The sequence below is a fragment of the Prionailurus viverrinus genome, chromosome D1 (genome assembly GCF_022837055.1).
Source record: "Prionailurus viverrinus isolate Anna chromosome D1, UM_Priviv_1.0, whole genome shotgun sequence".
In the NCBI taxonomy this organism is placed as follows: Eukaryota; Metazoa; Chordata; class Mammalia; order Carnivora; family Felidae; genus Prionailurus; species Prionailurus viverrinus.
This window is the reverse complement of record NC_062570.1, coordinates 110,558,812-110,576,474: the sequence shown is the minus strand read 5'-3', so window position 1 is coordinate 110,576,474 and position 17,663 is coordinate 110,558,812. Positions and strand designations below refer to the sequence as shown.

The 17,663-nt window shown below is 54.7% G+C and overlaps 1 protein-coding gene across 4 annotated transcripts; it reads right to left on the bottom strand.

Moving 5' to 3' along the window:
• Nucleotides 1–1,497: 1,497 nt before the first annotated feature.
• FADS1 (fatty acid desaturase 1) lies at nucleotides 1,498–16,867 on the bottom strand. 4 transcript variants are annotated; one of them, XM_047877627.1, is made up of 12 exons: nucleotides 16,552–16,867; nucleotides 14,434–14,544; nucleotides 13,650–13,847; nucleotides 12,837–12,938; nucleotides 12,601–12,729; nucleotides 7,923–7,983; nucleotides 6,420–6,496; nucleotides 5,418–5,515; nucleotides 5,114–5,210; nucleotides 4,754–4,833; nucleotides 4,519–4,644; nucleotides 1,498–1,932 (listed from the first exon to the last, which is right to left on the bottom strand). In XM_047877627.1, coding segments are annotated over exons 1-12 (1,272 nt in total). In that variant the 5' UTR covers nucleotides 16,744–16,867; the 3' UTR covers nucleotides 1,498–1,931. The 4 variants fall into 4 exon arrangements, with proteins under 4 accessions (XP_047733583.1, XP_047733581.1, XP_047733585.1 ...); XM_047877625.1 differs by lacking the exon at nucleotides 1,498–1,932 and adding an exon at nucleotides 3,573–4,158 and having other exon boundaries at nucleotides 16,552–16,866; XM_047877629.1 differs by lacking the exons at nucleotides 1,498–1,932; nucleotides 16,552–16,867 and adding exons at nucleotides 3,573–4,158; nucleotides 16,288–16,491.
• Between the last annotated feature and the right edge of the window lie 796 nt (nucleotides 16,868–17,663).

Genomic DNA, 17,663 nt, shown 5'->3' with positions numbered 1-17,663 from the left:
TCAGGAAGTAGGTAAGGTTCTTTTCACTCCCAAGAGAACACACAGGCGACGTATCCTTGTTACAAGAGGTTTGAGAGTGGCCGCAAGATGGCGCCACGCTCCACAGAATGACCAAAGTGGCCTTGGCAGTACATCAGCCATTTGTAGGTGGATGCCTAGTTTAACTTGCTGGGAAACAAGTTTTAATAAATCGAATGGGTTCCTAGTTTTCCACCTGCTGTGTGGGGTAAAGGAGCTTCTTGGAGAAAGCCTCACAATTTAGATCAACTGCTTCACGGCGTCCGAGCATTTATTCTACCGGTTTATAAATTGTTCAAAACCGCACTTCAAAAGTCACTTTCTCGCTCCTCTTGTGACATCAAATTCAGATGGCTGTTTCCCATAAAGATGGAATGTTTGAAAAGTTATAATCCTGATAAAACTTGGCAAGGCGCTGTCCTGTTTGAGTTTCTCCTTTTTTAGCATTCCTATCACTGCTGTTTAAAGTTACCAGGGACACTTAAGCAGCCGGAAATCTGAGCTGCCTGTGTTCCAACGTATTAAGCGGGTAGAAGACTAGAGGCTGCTGGTTTTCAAAATTTCTCATGGAGCAACCTGTTTTTCAAATGAAATCTTACATGGAATCTCAGGATATGAGCTCCAGTTGAAGCAGGAGTGGGATATAGTCTCCCCAGCAGTGCTGTTCCCGTGACGATGGGACCCTGAAAACCACTGGTATAGACGGAAGGTTCTACTCCGAGGGCACGGATCGTAGTTTTGTTCACTGCTGTCTCCAGCGGTTGAAACGGATTTTCTCCGATTGGCCCACGCCACACAAGTAACAAGAGCCCCAAGGAATTTGATGGCTAAGCCAGTGGTTCTGGTGATGGGGCCCAGAGGCGGAAAGACTTCCTACGGAGCAATCACCTGATCACCTCGGTGCAGTAGTTAAAGGCTTGTATCCTGTGGCAGTCAAAACATGCAGAGTGGTTTTTCCTCTTGTGTTTTCAGTTCCAGTTGCCTGGTCTTTTCTAAAAGGTTTAACCACCGCACACTGCAGGGGAAACCAGTTCTACAAATTATTACCTAGCACGTCTAATACTCTTGCTCAAAAAGAGAGCTGTTGTAATAGCATTGAGGTTAAAAAGGCATTGTGCCAGCAGAGGATTTGGGCAGAAAGGAGACTAATAGGGACTACCCATACGGAGACTGGAACGTTCAAAAGGGCCGGGGTGTTGCCTCATGACAGAAGCACGGGACGCCTGCCTAGTGTGTCTGGCCAGTCAAGCATTTGAACACAGGGGGTCACGAGGAGGGCCTGGCTTTCCTTTTCCTTGCCATAGCCCACCCGTGCCTTGTTTTTCGGAGGATCCTGGTGTTCTGCCCAAAGGCCTTGTGGAAAGGGGAATCTGGGAACTCCTGGTCAGAAGGAGCCAGAGGTAGGTGGTACCTTACAGCACAGGCCTAAATTCTCCCATTGACAGACAAGAGCTTCGTGGATTACAAGTGACTATAGCCTTCAGGTGGTCAAAATTAACTTTATTTTTCAGCTTTACTTCTTGGAGATGTAGTAACATCAACACAAAGGACACGGATGTCGGCCTAATTAAAGAAACAAAGATGCACATAGAGGCCGGAACTCTAGAACACAGGAGTTCAAAGGTTAGTTTTGCCAGTCTGTGACTGGCGGTGACTTGTATGGTCTTTGAGCCTGTTTTCTCGTGTCACTGCTTGGATTTGAAATGACTCCTGTTACTGTTGTAACGGTCTAAGCCTTTTGTCACTGGGGTGTCCCTCTGTGGCCACGTGAGACCACACCGGTCTAGGTTAAGGAGAGAAGGCCACGGTGGTTGAAGTGCTTCGAGGGCCCGGCCTTGGCTCAGTAAGCATCACTGGATTTGCTCAGCTTGGCAGCCAGATGGCTCGATAGGCTGGTGACCCCACGCTGAAACCCTAGGTAGCAGGGAACCAGGGGGATAGGGAAGGGTCAGTACCTATTCTGGAGGAAGCCAACGGAAGTAGAACGTTTCAATTCTACTTCTCATTTTTCGACCCAGGCTGTTTTAAAGCAGGTTCTGGCCAAATGGAAAAGATCGGAGTATGCTCTGGCAACCCGTCCTCCCCATGTTTGTTGCTTCTTTAATCTTTGTTTTGACACACCTCTCGAGGGATCCCAACAGCCCTTCCATAGGTGGTACCTCGAACCCCATCCCAACTTGCCTTAAGATGATCTTTATTCTCTCCTAAAACTAAATGTGGACTCTCCTAGGGCTCTTTTTCCTTCTACTTTGAAGTTTCCTCCTCTCTGTATCCACAATGCTCAATGCGCTTAGAGTAGATGCTGTTGAACAGGCAACTAATCCCCCCACCCCCGTCGGCACTGGAAGGTGTGGATGTGAGGAGGGAAGGTGTTGAAGGCGGATCGACAAACTCTGGCAATTAAGGCAGGCTCCTGAGTACATTCCTTTGTTCAGTCTAGGGATGGGTTAAACGGTTAAGAATTTAAAAATTGTATTTCGGAATTACACTGGTGGGCTTCTTAAAGAGATTGTCCTAAATTCCTGCCTGGTCTCCGGCTGGGAAGGATGCTTGAACGGCTGAGGGTTGATAGCTCACAAAACTTCTGTGTTTTTTTTATCTTCCTATCTCTGGTTTAGAACTATGAAGTGATTGTATTTAACTCACTGTTCCTACTCAGAAGGAATACTGTAACATAAGTTAGGTTGTAGACAATGTCTTACGGCTAACCCTTCTATTCTTTAGGACTACAATCTGTGGTTTCCTCGTGACTGGTAATTCAGGGTCTCCCAATGTGGTCCACTTGTGCTAACTACTTTATTAAACTTGGAATTAATTACAGGTAGGAAGGCAGAGGGAAACCCCTGGGGGCCCTCATTTGTTTCAAAGGGAGAAGATTCAGTTGCCCCATGTGGTCACTTGCTTATGGATCAAGAAATGGATTCCCCATCCTAGAAGTGTCCTGTTCCTTGGGTGGTGGTTGCAAGAGATGAACCCCAGGTAAAGGGATTCCGAGTGGCCAGCAACTCTTTCTGCTGTTTTGGCAAGACCTAGGACCTACTGCTCCCTGGGTGCCCTGGATGGACCATGAGCTCAAAACCAGTAGGGCCAGGATCCTTTAAAGTCAGATGTTTCCATTACCACAGCCCTGGCCTTTGCCCTGCCCACTTCTACAAGTGGGAAAAGTGCTTCTCCAGCAGCCTGAGGCAGACCTAGGTCCCCCCTAGCCCTAGAGTAGGCTGAGCCTCCCAGTGTGCTATGCCAGGCCTCAAATCTAAGCACTAACCCTTTCTTTCTAAATCTTGCTCGGAAGGTTCAGCTGCTCTGTCTCCCACCAGCCTGCGAACCTCTGAGGTTTGCATGTGAGGGTGAAGGCGCTGAGAAGCGGACCAGTGAGATGGGCTCACCCCTTTCCTGGCCGGAATTTTATATATTTGTCTATTTTAATGTTTACTTATTTATTTTGAGAGTGAGTGAGAGAGAGAGAGAACGTGAGCAGGGGAGGAGCAGAGAGAGAGAGAACATGAGCGGGGGAGGAGCAGAGAGAGAGAGAGAGAGAGAGAGAGAGAATCCCAAGCAGGCTCTGGGTTGTCAATGCAGAGCCCAATCCGGGGCTTGAACTCAGGAACCGTGAGATTGCGACCTGAGGCAAAGTCAAGAGTCTGCTGCTTAACCGACTGAGCCACCCAGGCACCCCCTGGATGGAATTTTTATGCTCATTCTCTTCCTGATCTCTGGGCTCAATAGGTCCTCCCTAGTCTTCCAACACCCTTGGACCCCCTTCTTTGCTCACCAACCATCTGCATCTGCCAAACTAGAAAAAGGAAACAAAACTGCCACATCTCTGCCCCATCAGGCCCACCGCTCCTTCCAGAAGGCATGCACGGTCCCCTACCCCTTTGGGTCTTAAATCTGTGCCTGGAAGATAAAGGGGGGAGGTTTGAGTCAGAGTCTTTGTCTCCTCAAACCCACCCCCTTTGAATATTAGAATTATAGTGGCATTGTCCCATAAGCTCCCCTCTGCTTTGGTGCAGACTCCCCTTCCCGGTGGGCTGGTGTTATCGGTGAAGACAGACATCTCTTCCAGGTGGGGGGAGGAGTGCCAGTCGTTACTGGTGAAGGTAGGCATCTAGCCAGAGCTGCCCAGACTCCTTCAGTGAGCTGTGGGGGCAAGTTGGGAACAAGCAGTGAGAGAGAGAGGGCAGAGCAAGCCCGTAAGCCAAACCACCCTACAGAAGCCGTATAGGGAGGCTCTTACAGAGGTACAGAGGCTGATCTCCATGGCATATGGCCCCTTCCCTCCCCCTTGCTTCTAAGAAAGAGCTTGGGCCGTGGCATTGACGGCAAAGGCCTGACTTGGCCAACAAGACCAGCAGGGCACCCTGCCTTTGTCTTGGTGACCTCCATTCCAGAGGACCGGGGACACCTCACCTGCCTGTTGCTCCTATCCTACACATCACCAACCCCACTGCCCGCCCTCTTCCCCCCCTGCCAGCCATCTTTCCAGGCTCAGGTACTCACTAGACGATGTCGGCGAAGGCTGAGAACAGGGGCTTGGACTGGTACTCTATGCCATGCTTGGCACACAGGGATTGCACCAGGGGGGCCACTTTATGGTAATTGTGTCGAGGCATCATGGGGAAAAGACTTCAGGGAGAACGGGACAGTCAGTGGCTCCTATTCCACTGTTCCCACCTCCTTGCTTTCCCCCCACGGACCCTCCCAAGGACGCTGCTTCTCAGGTCTCCCTACTTACTGGTGCTCAATCTGGAAGTTGAGATGTCCACTGAACCAGTCATTGAAGGTAGACTTGTGGACATTGCATGTCGCCTGGAGCTGGAAGAAGAGGGCAGGGGAGAGCATGACTCTGCGTGCCAGATGTAAAGGCCGAGCCGGCCTTCTTCCAAGTAGAGCTGGCTGAGAGGAGGGGGTGTGGGACCGTCCCTGGTCACTCCCTTCTCCATGTGGTGGCAGGACAGAAGCTTCAAGCTCATGAGGCAGCGCTGTTGGGGGACTTAACTGTTGCCGCCCCCGCCCCCTAGCCTGCATCTGTGCCCACCCACCCTGTTTATTAGTTGTGTTATTCCCAGGTATCTTCCAAGTGACTGTCCCTTACCTGGGTGGAGACCCAGTCCATGTTCCGGTCGTGATCAATGTGCATGGGGATGTGGTTCATCTGTGTGACCCACACAAACCAGTTGCTTTCCAGGAACCTGGTGGATTATAGTGCACAGACAAGCAGGGGACAAGTCAGAGCCCTGCCTCTCCCCCAGATTACTGCTCTAGCCTGGCCATCTTCCCAAGCCCACTCCTGAAACACCCCCTGCCTCTTAAAGCCCCCAAACGGCCCCCACACCAGACTCGTGACTCCCAAACACCTCCTTTTCTTTGCCAGCCCCCCTCCCCCCATCAACTACTACCTGACCATGAAGAAAAGGCCCAGGAGGCCTTTCAGCCCCAACAGCGGCACGTAAGTGAGGGATATGCGGGCATAGAAGCTGATCATCCAGGCCAAGTCCTGCGTGGAGAGGTAGAGGGCACTATGACTGGCACAAAGCACTTCTTCCTCTTCCTCTTCCACCTATTTGCACGGTACAGCCGTTCTGCCAGGTGCCCGGACTGGAGCACCTGTCCGCTGCTCGCAGCTGCCCAGTCCTGCCGTATCTGGTGCCGCCTCTCCTTCCTTCCGGTCCTGGCGGCAGCCCCCAGTCCTCCTCGCCTGTTTCTCACAGGCGCCAAGGCCCCCTGCCTCCGGCTCCTCCCAACCCACCTAAGTTCTTTATCCCTTCATCATGCTGCCAAATGAATCTTCCGGGACCAAGGCTCGGTCTGCACCAGTGCCCTGATTGAACCTCCGGCCACTTTTCTGCACCGTGGTCCTCCCCCGACACTTGAGTCCACAACGTATCCAGTGGCCAAACTTGCCCCTCCCTTCCCGGCTTCTCTGCTCAGAGTCCTTCCTTGCTCCATCCCACCTCCTCCAAGGCCAGCCAGAAGGGACTTCGCAAAGCCTTTTCCAATGCCTCTCGTCCAGCCAGAGGCAGCAGGGCCTTTTGGAATCTCAGAACCTCCTGCTTCTACCTCTTTGGGGTCAACAACATCTGTTTCATCAGACATTTCCTGGGAGCAGGTGCCATCTCGTACTCACCCGCCCCCCCAGCCTGGCTGGCCCCTGGCTTTCCGCTGAGCGCAAGAGCCTCAGGAGATGCCGGCAGGATGGAAGAGGGCACTGGGAGTCAGGTCGTCTGCTGAGCCCAGATCATCCCGTCTAGAGACCAAGAAGGTCTATACTTGGTTCTATTACTTTGCTCTAAATTAGGCCTGGGGTAGGTCACAGTGGGATTTCCTCTGGAGAACCCCGTTCCCCTCCATCAGGGTACTGAAGACAAAGCATGTGGGACTCTGGGGCCACGGATACTCACCACCCACTTTTTCCGCTGGAAAACAAAATAGAAAATATACCACTGGAAGTAGAGAGGCAGCAAGGCTGGGGGCCCAACTGGGGAGGAAATGAAGACAGAGAGGAGGTGTGAGCAGCATGGGGGCAGTTCAGTGCCAGAGAGGGGGCCTCTGGCATGGGGCTGCCCCCCTGCCGTCTGTTCCTGTGGCCCCTTCCAGCCGCCTTGGCATTCCTCAATCCATTGGAACCGGCAGGCACTGCGGTGGGCATGAGTGCGAGTCTGAGGAAGGCAGAGCCCCCCGAGAGGATGCCGGGATGGGGAGGGGTGGGAGTGGCATTCCTTTCCAGTGGAAGAAGGCAGCTGGGAAACTCAAGCTCCACGCACGGAACCTGGCTCCGCTGCCATGCTTTTAGAAGAGCACCTCCAATTCTCCCCATGCGCCCCGGCCCCAGGCTTGCCCCTGCCTGGCCTCACGATCACCTGCCCCGTGTTCTTGCCTGCTCTGCCATGCAGGTGAAGGGACAGGAGCAGGTAAGTGTGTGTGTGTGTGTGTGTGTGTGTGTGTGTGTGTGTGTGTGTGTGTGTGTATGTGCGCGCGCGCGCGCGCCGGGCTGGGGGTGGGGGTGGGGGGCCCTGCTGATGCTTCATAGGCTGAAAGCTCACTCCCTTGGACTAGGGAAACGAGCCCATGCCACTGAACCCGAAGCCCTGAAGGTCATGGGTGGGAAGGGGCAGAGAAGCTTCTCTTAAAAGTGGGAGTTGAAGAAGCGGCCCCATCCTATATGCTGTCCCATTTCCTTTTCTGTATCCCTTCTCTGCAGGGCCCTGATGCCTACCTATAACCCCCTGCGTGACAGGGCTCACCCGCGGCTCCTCTACCCCGATGTGCCATGGATTCTAACATTCTTCTCCAGTAGTGAAGGTTCGTAATAGGCAGTTAGGATAAGTTCTTTAGAGCTAAAATAGGATCGATGGAATCCTCCCCTCCCTTCCTTTAAAAATCTGAATTCTCCAAGGAATTCTAAAACTCCAGTTTTAGGCATTATGGAGATTTTAAAAGCAAAGAACATAGCGCAGTCTTCAGAAAGAGCTTAAGACGGGCTGCAGAAAATGTCCTCCTTTTCCGCTGTCACTGCTCCTCCGCTCCCATAGCCACATCTACCTTTTATCCCCCTGGGTGTTGGGACTGTGCCCCACTGAGTCACCTTGACGTGCGTCTGTTTCACAAGGTCTAAGATAAAGTTTAAGGTTTAATTGGGACAATTGCACCTGACTATTCAACTGTCTTGTGAAAGCCAGGGTGGGACTGGAGGAACGAGTCTGCCCCTAACACAAATGCCTGCTGTCCCTGCTCAGGTGACATGACAGTTGGCTCCCAGGCAGGGAGGAACCAGCTGGGGACACGGGACTTCCCCCGGCCATTACTCAAAATGCCGTAAACCTCCACAAAGTCATTTGTTCCCCACGATCCCGTTGGCACCCCCATCCCGAGATAGTCCCCCTGTGTCGCCGGAGGTCACTCACTCAGGAAGAAGTATTTGTGCTGGTGGTTGTATGGCATGTACTTTTTCTTCTGTTTCCCAAGCTGTGAAGAAAAGCAAACGCAAATGAGTACCCACAGAACCAGTCACCCGGTTCCCCTCCTGCGGTGACCTTGGCTTTTCCCTGCTCGGGAGTTCAGGCCTATTCCAGGGGCCGTCAGCTTGGTGCTACTGGAAGGCTCCAGCAGGCCCAGCCTTCCCTCCATCCAGCACCTGGCACGTGAAGGCCTGGGCTGTAATAAGCCAGGCGCACCACACCACGGTGCACAGCTCAATGGCCCATGCCCACATGAGGGACGAGCACGACAGCGTCTATGGGTCCTCAGGACTCCCCGCGTTCTCCAAAGACACCTCTGTCATAAGGGGTCCAGGCCCCTCCGTGTCCCCCCCGCCTCGTCTCCCATCTGGTACTTTTTTGACTTCAAACTCTCCATGGACAACCATTTATACCCCTACACAGGTCGGTATGTATTCCCTCTGCATCCATCCATCCACCTCTCTTTTGGTGTCTTGATTTCAACGAGAACTTTATAAAATCCCTTGAACGCTAAGGAAAGTTGGGCAAATGTTTGTGGGAAGGATACCAAGACCTTGGCAAGTCTGAAGGTTCTGGCAAGGCTTTTCCGGGTAGTGACTGTTTTGTAAGCCTAGCTGCTGAAGAGACAGGCTGGTGCTGCCGGGTCAGTCAGCCTGGAACCTCTCGCCATGGGCACCCAGGATCGTGACAGCAAAGCTCCGCTGACTCCCTTGATGGTTCCTTCTGCCCCGCCTGCCTCAGTTAGTTCTGGCAACCAGATAACCACAGAGCACAGGTGACGCTCTACCCCCGAGCAGAATGCCAGCACATCTTTTCCCTGCATCCCCCCACTGTTCTGACAGTAACATTTCTTCTTATCTATCACCAGCTTATTCTGTGCAAGGTGCTTCTGCTAAATGAAACATTCTTTCTATATTAACTGATTAATTTAGCAAGTATTTACTGAGCACCTACTACGTGCCAGGCACTGTTTTAAGTGCTGAGGATACAGAGGCAAACAACACAAAGTTCCTAGTCTTGTGGGGCTTGTAATCTGAGGATAGGAAGCTGGTGGTAAATCTGTGAACAGAGGTCAAGGTAACTACAGATTAAAAACAGGAAAATATGGGGTGTTTGAGCAGCTCAGTCGGCTAAGCATCTGACTTTGGCTCATGATCTCAAAGTTCATGGGTTCGAATCCCTCATCAGGCTCTATGCTGATAGCTGGGAGGCTGGGGCCTGCTTTGGATTCTGTGTGTGTGTGTCTGTTCCTCTCCTGCTTGTGTGCATGTGCTCTCTCTCTCTCTCTCTCTCAAAAATAAATAAATACACATCTTTTTAAATAAAAATAAAAAAAATAGGGGCGCCTGGGTGGCGCAGTCGGTTAAGCCTCCGACTTCAGCTAGGTCACGATCTCGCGGTCCGTGAGTTCGAGCCCTGCGTCAGGCTCTGGGCTGATGGCTCGGAGCCTGGAGCCTGTTTCCGATTCTGTGTCTCCCTCTCTCTCTGCCCCTCCCCCATTCATGCTCTCTCTCTGTCCCAAAAATAAATATTGAAAAAAAAAAATTAAAAAATTAATAAATAAATTTAAAAAAATAAAAACGGGCGCCTGTGTGGCTCAGTCGGTTAAATGTCTGACTTAAGCTGAGGTCATGATCTCGCAGTTCGTGGGTTCCCCGCATCAGGCTCTGTACTGACGGCTCGGAGCCTGGAGCCTGCTTCGGATTCTGTGTCTCCTCTCTCTGCTCCTCCCCCTCTAGCACTCGCTCTCTCAAAAATAAACAAACATTAAAAAAAATTTTTTTTAAATAAAAATAAAAACAGGAAAATACGACAAAGTGACAGAGGCAGTGTTTTGGCTAAGGTGGTCTCTCTGAGGTGCTGACGTCTGAACTGAGACCTGAATAAGGAGCCAGCAAAGCAAAAGTTCAGGGGAAGAGCATTTAAAGCAGAGGGAACAGCCAGAAAGGGCAGTATGGCTGGGAACAGCAAGCAACGGCAGAGAAAGACAGATTGACAAGGCTAGAAAACTCAGGATGGCCAATTCACACTGGACCTCAGAAAGCCCCAGTAAGACCTCAGTAACCAGCGTGGGTTTTATTCTGGTGGTGATGGGAAGGCCACTGGAAGGCTTTCAACAGGTGTAGTATCATCAGCTTTGCACTTAAAATTTTTTTTTTCAACGTTTATTTATTTTTGGGACAGAGAGACAGAGCATGAACAGGGGAGGGGCAGAGAGAGAGGGAGACACAGAATCGGAAACAGGCTCCAGGCTCCGAGCCATCAGCCCAGAGCCTGACGCAGGGCTCGAACTCACGGACCGCGAGATCGTGACCTGGCTGAAGTCGGACGCTTAACCGACTGCGCCACCCAGGCGCCCCAGCTTCGCACTTTAAAAGGCTCGCTCTGCCGGGAGGAGGGGAGAATGAACTGTGGGAGTGGGTACAGTTGCAGGGAGAACAATGAGGCCGGAGTAGTAACCCAGCTCCAAGACGGATGCGTGTGTGTGTGTGTGTGTGTGTGGTGGGGGGAGACAGGAAACAGTGGAGATGGGGAAATGGATCTGGGGTGTTTTGGAGACAGTATTAACAAGGTTTGTCGATGAACTGGATGTTGGGGTGAAGCTCACCCCGTCCCAAGCAACATCGAGCCAGACGAGGGGCACCTGTCTTGTGCGGTGACGTGTGTGGGAAGAACAGTGGCTTCCTATTTGGGAACTGTTATGGGAGCCCTATCCACTGCTGCTTCCTTGAATGGCAATCAGATGCTATCCTGATCCTCAGAACTGCCCTACTGTGTTTCAACTCTCAGAGCCACAAAGTTTGTATTGAGGGTGAGGTGTCTGCTGCACGTGGGGATTAGCACCCAGGTGAATTGCGCCCAGAGGGGTGGAACCAAATGCCAAGCAGCCTGTGGCCAAGGCATTTACTAACAGGCTGCCCATCCTCAGCCTTGTAACTAGACGGGAAGACGTATCTATTGGTCCTAGATCATCGTCTGTTTTTTTTTAAGGTTTTTTTTTTAATGTTTATTCATTTTTTTGGTTTTTTTTTTTTTTAACATTTATTTATTTTTGAGACAGAGACAGAGCATGAACGGGGGAGGGTCAGAGAGAGAGAAGGAAACACAGAATCCGAAACGGGCTCCAGGCTCTGAGCTGTTAGCACAGAGCCCGATGCAGGGCTCGAACCCACAAACCGCGAGATCGTGACCTGAGCCGAAGTCGGACGCTTAACCGACTGAGCCACCCAGGCGCCCCTGTTTATTCGTTTTTGACAGAGAGACAGAGCATGAGTTGGGGAGGGGCAGGGAGAGAGGGAGACAAAGAATCCGAAGCAGGCTCCAGGCTCTGAGCCGTCAGCACAGAGCCCGACACGGGGCTCGAACCCACAGACGATGAGATCATGACCTGAGCTGAAGTCGGATGCTCAACCGACTGAGCCACCCAGGCGCCCCGATCATTTTCTATTTTTTGCGTCTGCCGATAGGAGTTTCTTGAAAACCCCAGTACCAAGATGCAATAGAGGCAGCGGTGTGAGAAGGTTCTCTTCCACTTAAACTCCCACCTTTTTTTTTTTTTTTAAACTCTCTACGGTGACGATATGAGTGTGGACAAGAGTCACATGCTCTGCCTAACAACCCATATTGCTCTTGAAGTAGCCACTTGAGGCAGGTGGGGCCAGAGCTGAGTCAACGTCTGCCCACTGTTGACCAAAACATAGTACCGGATGTGTAGCAAACCAAGTCCCTGTGTAGCGGGTGGGAAAATGAGGATGTTACGGACAGGCGGCAGCCTCAAACGTGGGGCTCCCGGGGTCAGGACAGCCGGCGCTGTGAGGCCTCTCCGCATTGTCCTCCTCATAGCCAGAGGGGAGGGCCGCCGGGCTACTTGCACTCACTCACGCTTGGAATGGAAAGGGGTTGAACAGCTGAATTCTTGGCATGCTGACATAGCATACAGAGAGGGAGGGAACCTGGCGCAACTCAGACCGCAGCCGAGAGCCTTGGCACAAAGGTTTTGAAGGAATTTTGCAAACAACCCTGCTGGCTGTTCAAAGCCTCCTACTGACGCTCATCCTTTAGCAACTGCATTACAACTTTTGCTCGTAACTCCGGTGGGAACTCAAACCCAACGCTAACCACCCCGGAAGTCAGGCTGGGGTCGGGTGGGTGGGAAGAACCAGCCAATGGATGGATGTTCCAGGCACTGGGCATCAAAGAAGACTCAAACAGCCTGTGGATGGGGAAAACTGAGGCACGGGAGGATATCAAAGTGCACGGGGCCGGGGGGGGGGGGGGCATCGGGAAGATGACTGCCTGGGGTAGGAGTGTCCAAAAACACCCCAAGGAGGGCCGTCCATCACCTTCAAGGATGACCAGAGATTTGCGCCATAACCTCCTAGTCATCCTTTGGCTCCTTTGCAGAATGAGGTGCCTTTATGCAATTAACTGGTTGCTGGCGTGAACTCAGCAGGGAGAACAAACGATTCTGCCCCCGGCAGCTTATTCACTGCCTGCTGCCTCCCACAGGTGCCAGCCAGCCAGCTGTCCCCAACGTCTTAACCGCACTGAGCACTGCCCTCAGAGCCCTCCGTTCTGGTTGGCTCCCATTCTCTAAGGCCGTTCCACCGATACCTCCACTCACCTCCACAGAGAGGATCTTCCCCAGGGCAAAAAAGAACGGGTGCATGTTGATGTCCGGGTCTTTGCGGAAACAGTTGGGCTTGGCATGGTGCTGGAAGTGCAAGTGGTTCCACCAACTGGCGGGGGCGCCCTACAGAAAAATAGGGCTGTGAGTCCGAAAGCCCAGCGTTCTCCTCAAACCCCCAAGGAAACCCCTCATCGACCGGAGTTTCGAGAGCCCCTCCCCATCCCATTGACCTTCAGGTGGCCAATCACGAAATGATGGAGCAGGTGGTTCCAAGTAGAGGTGCTGAAGACGGACAGGTGCCCGAAGTCATGCTGCAGCCAGCCAGCCTGAGCCTGAGAGAGAAAGGCTAGCACTGAGAGCAAAACCCACTGTCCCGGCATCCCTCTCACTGACCTCAGCGACTCCTCTGCGTCACCCCCTTCCTTCGTCTCCCTAGCCCCTGTGACTGCCACGGTACCCTGAGCACAACCCGGAAGGAGTCAGGCTCCTAACTCTGCCTCTGCCGCTAACTCACATGAGAGTGGGGGCAAGTCACTATCTTCTCCCTGTTCTTCAGTTTCCCCAGCTCTGGAGTTCTAGGACCTAGGATGTGCCGAATCACGACTACGAAACAGGACAGGGTGACAGAGGCGAGAAGACTCGGCAAATGGGTTCTGCCATTAGGGCCCAAGCATTATTAGCATGTTGGGCAACGTGGTGGGGAGGAGAAAGCCAAGCTTTGCTGAGAAGTCAGAACCTGGGCTCTTGGCACACTTGGGCTATGGCAGAACCGGACTACGAAGCTTCAGGTAAATTCCACAGAAAGAAGGGGGCCCGTGGAGGAGGGGTTGGGGAGGCAGTGAGGAAATGAAGGCGCACACGTGGCCAAGGAGCAGACAGAAGCCACGGACAACAAAATCTCTCTCTGCCCTAACTCTGCCCCACATCCTCAGCGCTGCCCCGGCACAGGGCCGGGCTCGTGACCTTCTGAGGCATACAAAGAGCTTTCCCGGAGGATGCCGAGCACGGCCGTGCTCCTGACAAGCCAAGTGATGGCTTCTCACTTGAGCCGTGCTGAGCAGCACCGCACACAGGAGGAAAGGCACAAAGGATGTCCCGAAGACCCAAAGGGTGAGCCAGGCAGCAACATCCAGCAGTAGGATGTGCAGCAGGTACAGCAGGAAGAAGACATGGTTGGCCTTCATGAGCCCCATCCGCTCCACGGTGGCCTGCAGCTCCCGGAACTCGTAGATCAGCTCTTTCTGTGGAAGAGTAGAGAGGGAAGGGCTATTATTCTTCCCAGCTGTACTCCAACATTGCTGGAAACAAGGGCCCTCTTAGGCTCGAGGACCCTCCACCCCCAGATCGTTGCAGGAAGTCCACAATCCTAGGTAAATATACAACACTGAGGAAAGGACAGGAGAAAGCGCTCTGGCGTCGCGCCGAGGAGCCTGTGGTCTCTGGAGTTAAACAGACTCGGTTCAAGTGTCTGCTCCGCCGTTTGCTCACAGGGTGACTCTCGGCCACCTTGTTCAACCGCTCTGAGCCTCAGCTTATTTCCCCTGTAAGTGTGTGAGGGTTAGCCGAGGGGCTGCCTGACACAGTGAGGGTTCGACAGATAGGCCTCCGTGATGGTAGCGGTGGTGGCGGTAGCCTTGCGAGAACCAGATGTTCCGAGGCCCCGCCTCCTGCCTTAGGCCTGCATCCCAACGACTAACGTGGGAGAAGCCGGGGCCTCAAGCCTTGCAAGAGCTACTGACTGTGGTCACCTGTGAGCCTAGCGAGGCCTGCCTTCTCTACCCCCTGCTCTTCAACAAACCACAGGGTCTCCAAACAGCAGAGTCTCACATTTTTAGTGGGCTCGAAGCTGGGCTGCTCTGGAGACAGTTCTCCGATCAGGAGAGAGTTCATATACTTCCTCACAAGGCCCTTGTTGATGTGAAACGCCACAAAAGGATCCTGCAAGGAAAGGGAGAAGACAGACTGGTTAGGAAGCCAGCCCGGTCCCCTGTGACTCCTGGAGGGCTCACACCAGAGGCCATCCTCCTGACCCAGCAAGGAGGCCGGATCCAAGTTCAAACCACTTCCCTCCAGTCAGCTGCCCTTTGAGGGTGCTTAGACCTTCCCAGGTGTCCACAGCTCAGGAGCACCCCAACATGTGTTCTAGAAAGAAAGGCACCACACCAAGGAATACGAAGTGCAGGTAGGGGGACCACAGAAAGTCCTCTCTGGCCTGGCCTTTCCTCCAGGCACGTCTAGGGACAGCTTTTGCACAAGAATTTAGATATAAGCGAGAAGCGACTAGAAGGGATGGGTGGGGCTACGAGATTTCTGGTTTGTTTGTTTTCTGTGGGACTTTTAACAGACCCTTTCTGAGGCAGGGGTTCTTCATAAAATGTGGTTAGATTCCTTACGCCCGAACTGGGAAGTTTTGCATTTCTACCCCTTCTGCCGACTGCTGTTCCAGGTAGGGTTCCATGTTTCCCCTAGGACTCTGACCACCCCGATCCCGGCCGGCCCCAGAGCGGCTACTTTTGATAATCTTTAGGTGGGGTAGGTCAGACCGACCCAGGCCTTACGGGGAACCTTCCCCGGCACTCTGAGGCGGGAGCCGGGGCGGAGCCGGTGGACGGTGGCACCACAAATCTGGACCAATCGCCAACCCCGCCGCCCGGCCATTCAGCCCGGGCCCCAAATCACACTGTGGGAAGACCCTGCGTCGGTGCCTGCTTCGTCTGCGCATGCGCTAGCCCACGTCTTCGCCTTCCGCCGCGGTCCGGGCTTCCCAGTGGTGACTCGGGGTGACCCCTGCAGGCTCTGGCCTGGCCACCCCCGGCCGGCCGCGTCGCTGGGAGGGGCGGGCCCTCAGCCCAAGACGTCTATGCTCCGCTGCGACAAAACGGGAACTCTGGCGGCCCCAGGCGCCCTCCGGGATGGCAAGGGCGGAGGGCGGGGACAGCGGAAGGGGTCGAACCGCCGGACTCGGGATGGCGAAAGGATGTAGGGGGGAGGGGACACGTTGAAGCAAAGCCTCCACGGGGCCCCACAGGGTCTCCAAATATGGCAGGAGGTGCCAGTTGCCGTAGCTCCGAGAGCAGGTGGTCTAGAAGGGGAAGGGCAGAACTGGGGCTGGGTGGCACGCGGACCCCTTAGTGAGGCCCGAAGGAGGAAGGATGCGAACCACAGCCTAGGAATGCAAACTGCTGTCCGCCGCGGGGAATGCCTGGATACCCCGCTGGCCTGCGGCCCAGTGACCTCCCCACAGGATTCGAGGGCCGCTCCGAGGGTCCTTGCTAAGTGTATGCCCGCCCCGCCCCCACTTCTGCACGCCGCTCTATTACCCCCTGTGCACCATTAGCCGTCAGTCCTCTCCGGCCGGTGAGGCCCCTCCCTCACTGTGCGGGGGTGCCCAAGGCAGCGGGCGCCAAATTACTTTCCACCTCCGCCCTATCCCCGAGACTGCTGCCGTCTCCTGCTCCCGCTCGGCAAGCCTGCACGCGCAGTCTAGACACCGCTGCGCTCCCTTCCCACCCACCGAGACACAGGTTGAGACTCCCTCTCCCGGCCACTGACATCCCCCCCCCCCCCCCCCCCCCCGGCCTCAGCAGCACCGCGGTCCCCGGCACCCTGCATCCTGGCTCTCCTCCCCACTTGTCCTGCTCTGGGCCCTGCCTAAATCTGGACACCGCAGACGGAACGCACGCAGGGCGGCGCAGTCCTTTGTTTGTGTGGGCACGTTGCCGGCCTCCACCTCCGCTCTCTTGATTCCAGTTTTCACAGCCATTGTCCTGCCCTTGCATCCCGTGTGGGGTCGCGGGCCACGGGGACGCTCGGCGCCTACTGGCTCTTCCCCGGGCTAGCTGGGAGTTACTCCGCGGGTGCCAAACTTCCTGCCTCGTGCACGGAACCTCCGGAGGCAGCCGCCCGGCCCCGCCTCCTCCCGTGCCTGCGTCCGGCAGCGCTCACCGTAGCATCCTGCCCCGCGTAGTGGCTGATGACCCGGGAGCCCCCCGGGTGCCGGCGGGTGAACTCGCTGATGTTGTACACCTTCCGGTCGATCACGAGCCACCGCTCATTCTCGCGCCCGGAGCGCTGCGCCACCTCGTCCCAGGTGAAGTAGCGCGGGGTCGGCGTCCGGGTAGGGGTCTGGGGGTCCATCGGAGCCGGGCGTCGCCGCGCGCCGGCGGGGCAGGGGCGTCAGGCGCGCGCTCGGGGCCCGCGGGCTAGCGCGCGCCGACCTCGCGTGCGCGGAGCGCGGGACGGCTTGCGCGCGCCGGGTTTTCAGTACCCGCGGCACGGACCGCGGAGCCTCGCTGCGCGCGCTCCCATTGGTCGAGCCGCGTGGCGCGGGGAGCGTGCCCCCGCCTTCCCGCCGGGACCCGCGCGGGGCAGGCCCGGGCGGGCGCGCCCCCTCGCAGGTTCCGTTGGGGGGTGGGGGGAGGTCACCGAGGGGCGCCGCCTCCGGACTCGCGGCTCTCGCGGCTCCGGCTCCCGCGGAGGCGGTGGGCGGGATTTCGTTTGTGCGGGCGGGGCGGGGGCTCAGGGCTGCTCCCGGGGACTGGTCTTTGAGCTCCTGGCCACGCCGGTCCACCGGTCGTGCGGCCAGAAATAACCGTGAGAACCTTTGGCGGTTATCTTGTGAGCGACATCATTATGGTTTCTTGGGTTTGGGACGCGCTGAGGATTGATTTTGCCCCAAATGACGTTTAAAAACGCCCCACAATTTTTGTAACCCAGTTTACCTTTTTTGTTTTTTTCTTTCATTTTTTGGGTCTATTCTCAATTAACTGGGATCCTTAAATAAAAGGCCTTTGGCCATCTCCTGACCTCAGGGAGGTTGTGCGAAGAGCCCGGGTCTTCAAGCTGAGGCATCTCTGCTCCGTCCAGGAGGCACCTGGGAGCCATGGGAGGCCTCTAAGTAGAAGGACTTGGGGCTTAGAACCCTGGGCTTTAGGAAGGAATGAGGAAGCAATCCAGAGGCTGGGAGTGCCACTCAAGAAGCTGTTGCAGTAGGAAGAGACCCAGAGTTTACTGCTCAATTTTTCTCTTATTTAGTCACCAAGTACTGTATAAAGTAC

What these genes read in the sequence shown, in the direction of transcription:
- FADS1 (XM_047877625.1), bottom strand. Translation starts at nt 16,743, where the DNA reads ATGGACCCCCAGACCCCTACCCGGACGCCGACCCCGCGCTACTTCACC. An exon ending in TCCAGCGGAAAAAGTGGGTG is followed by an intron (nt 5,516 to 6,419) that starts GTGAGTATCCGT and finishes CTCTCCACGCAG; the next exon opens with GACTTGGCCTGGATGATCAG. An exon ending in AACTTCCAGATTGAGCACCA is followed by an intron (nt 4,645 to 4,753) that starts GTAAGTAGGGAG and finishes TTCTCCCTGAAG; the next exon opens with TCTTTTCCCCATGATGCCTC.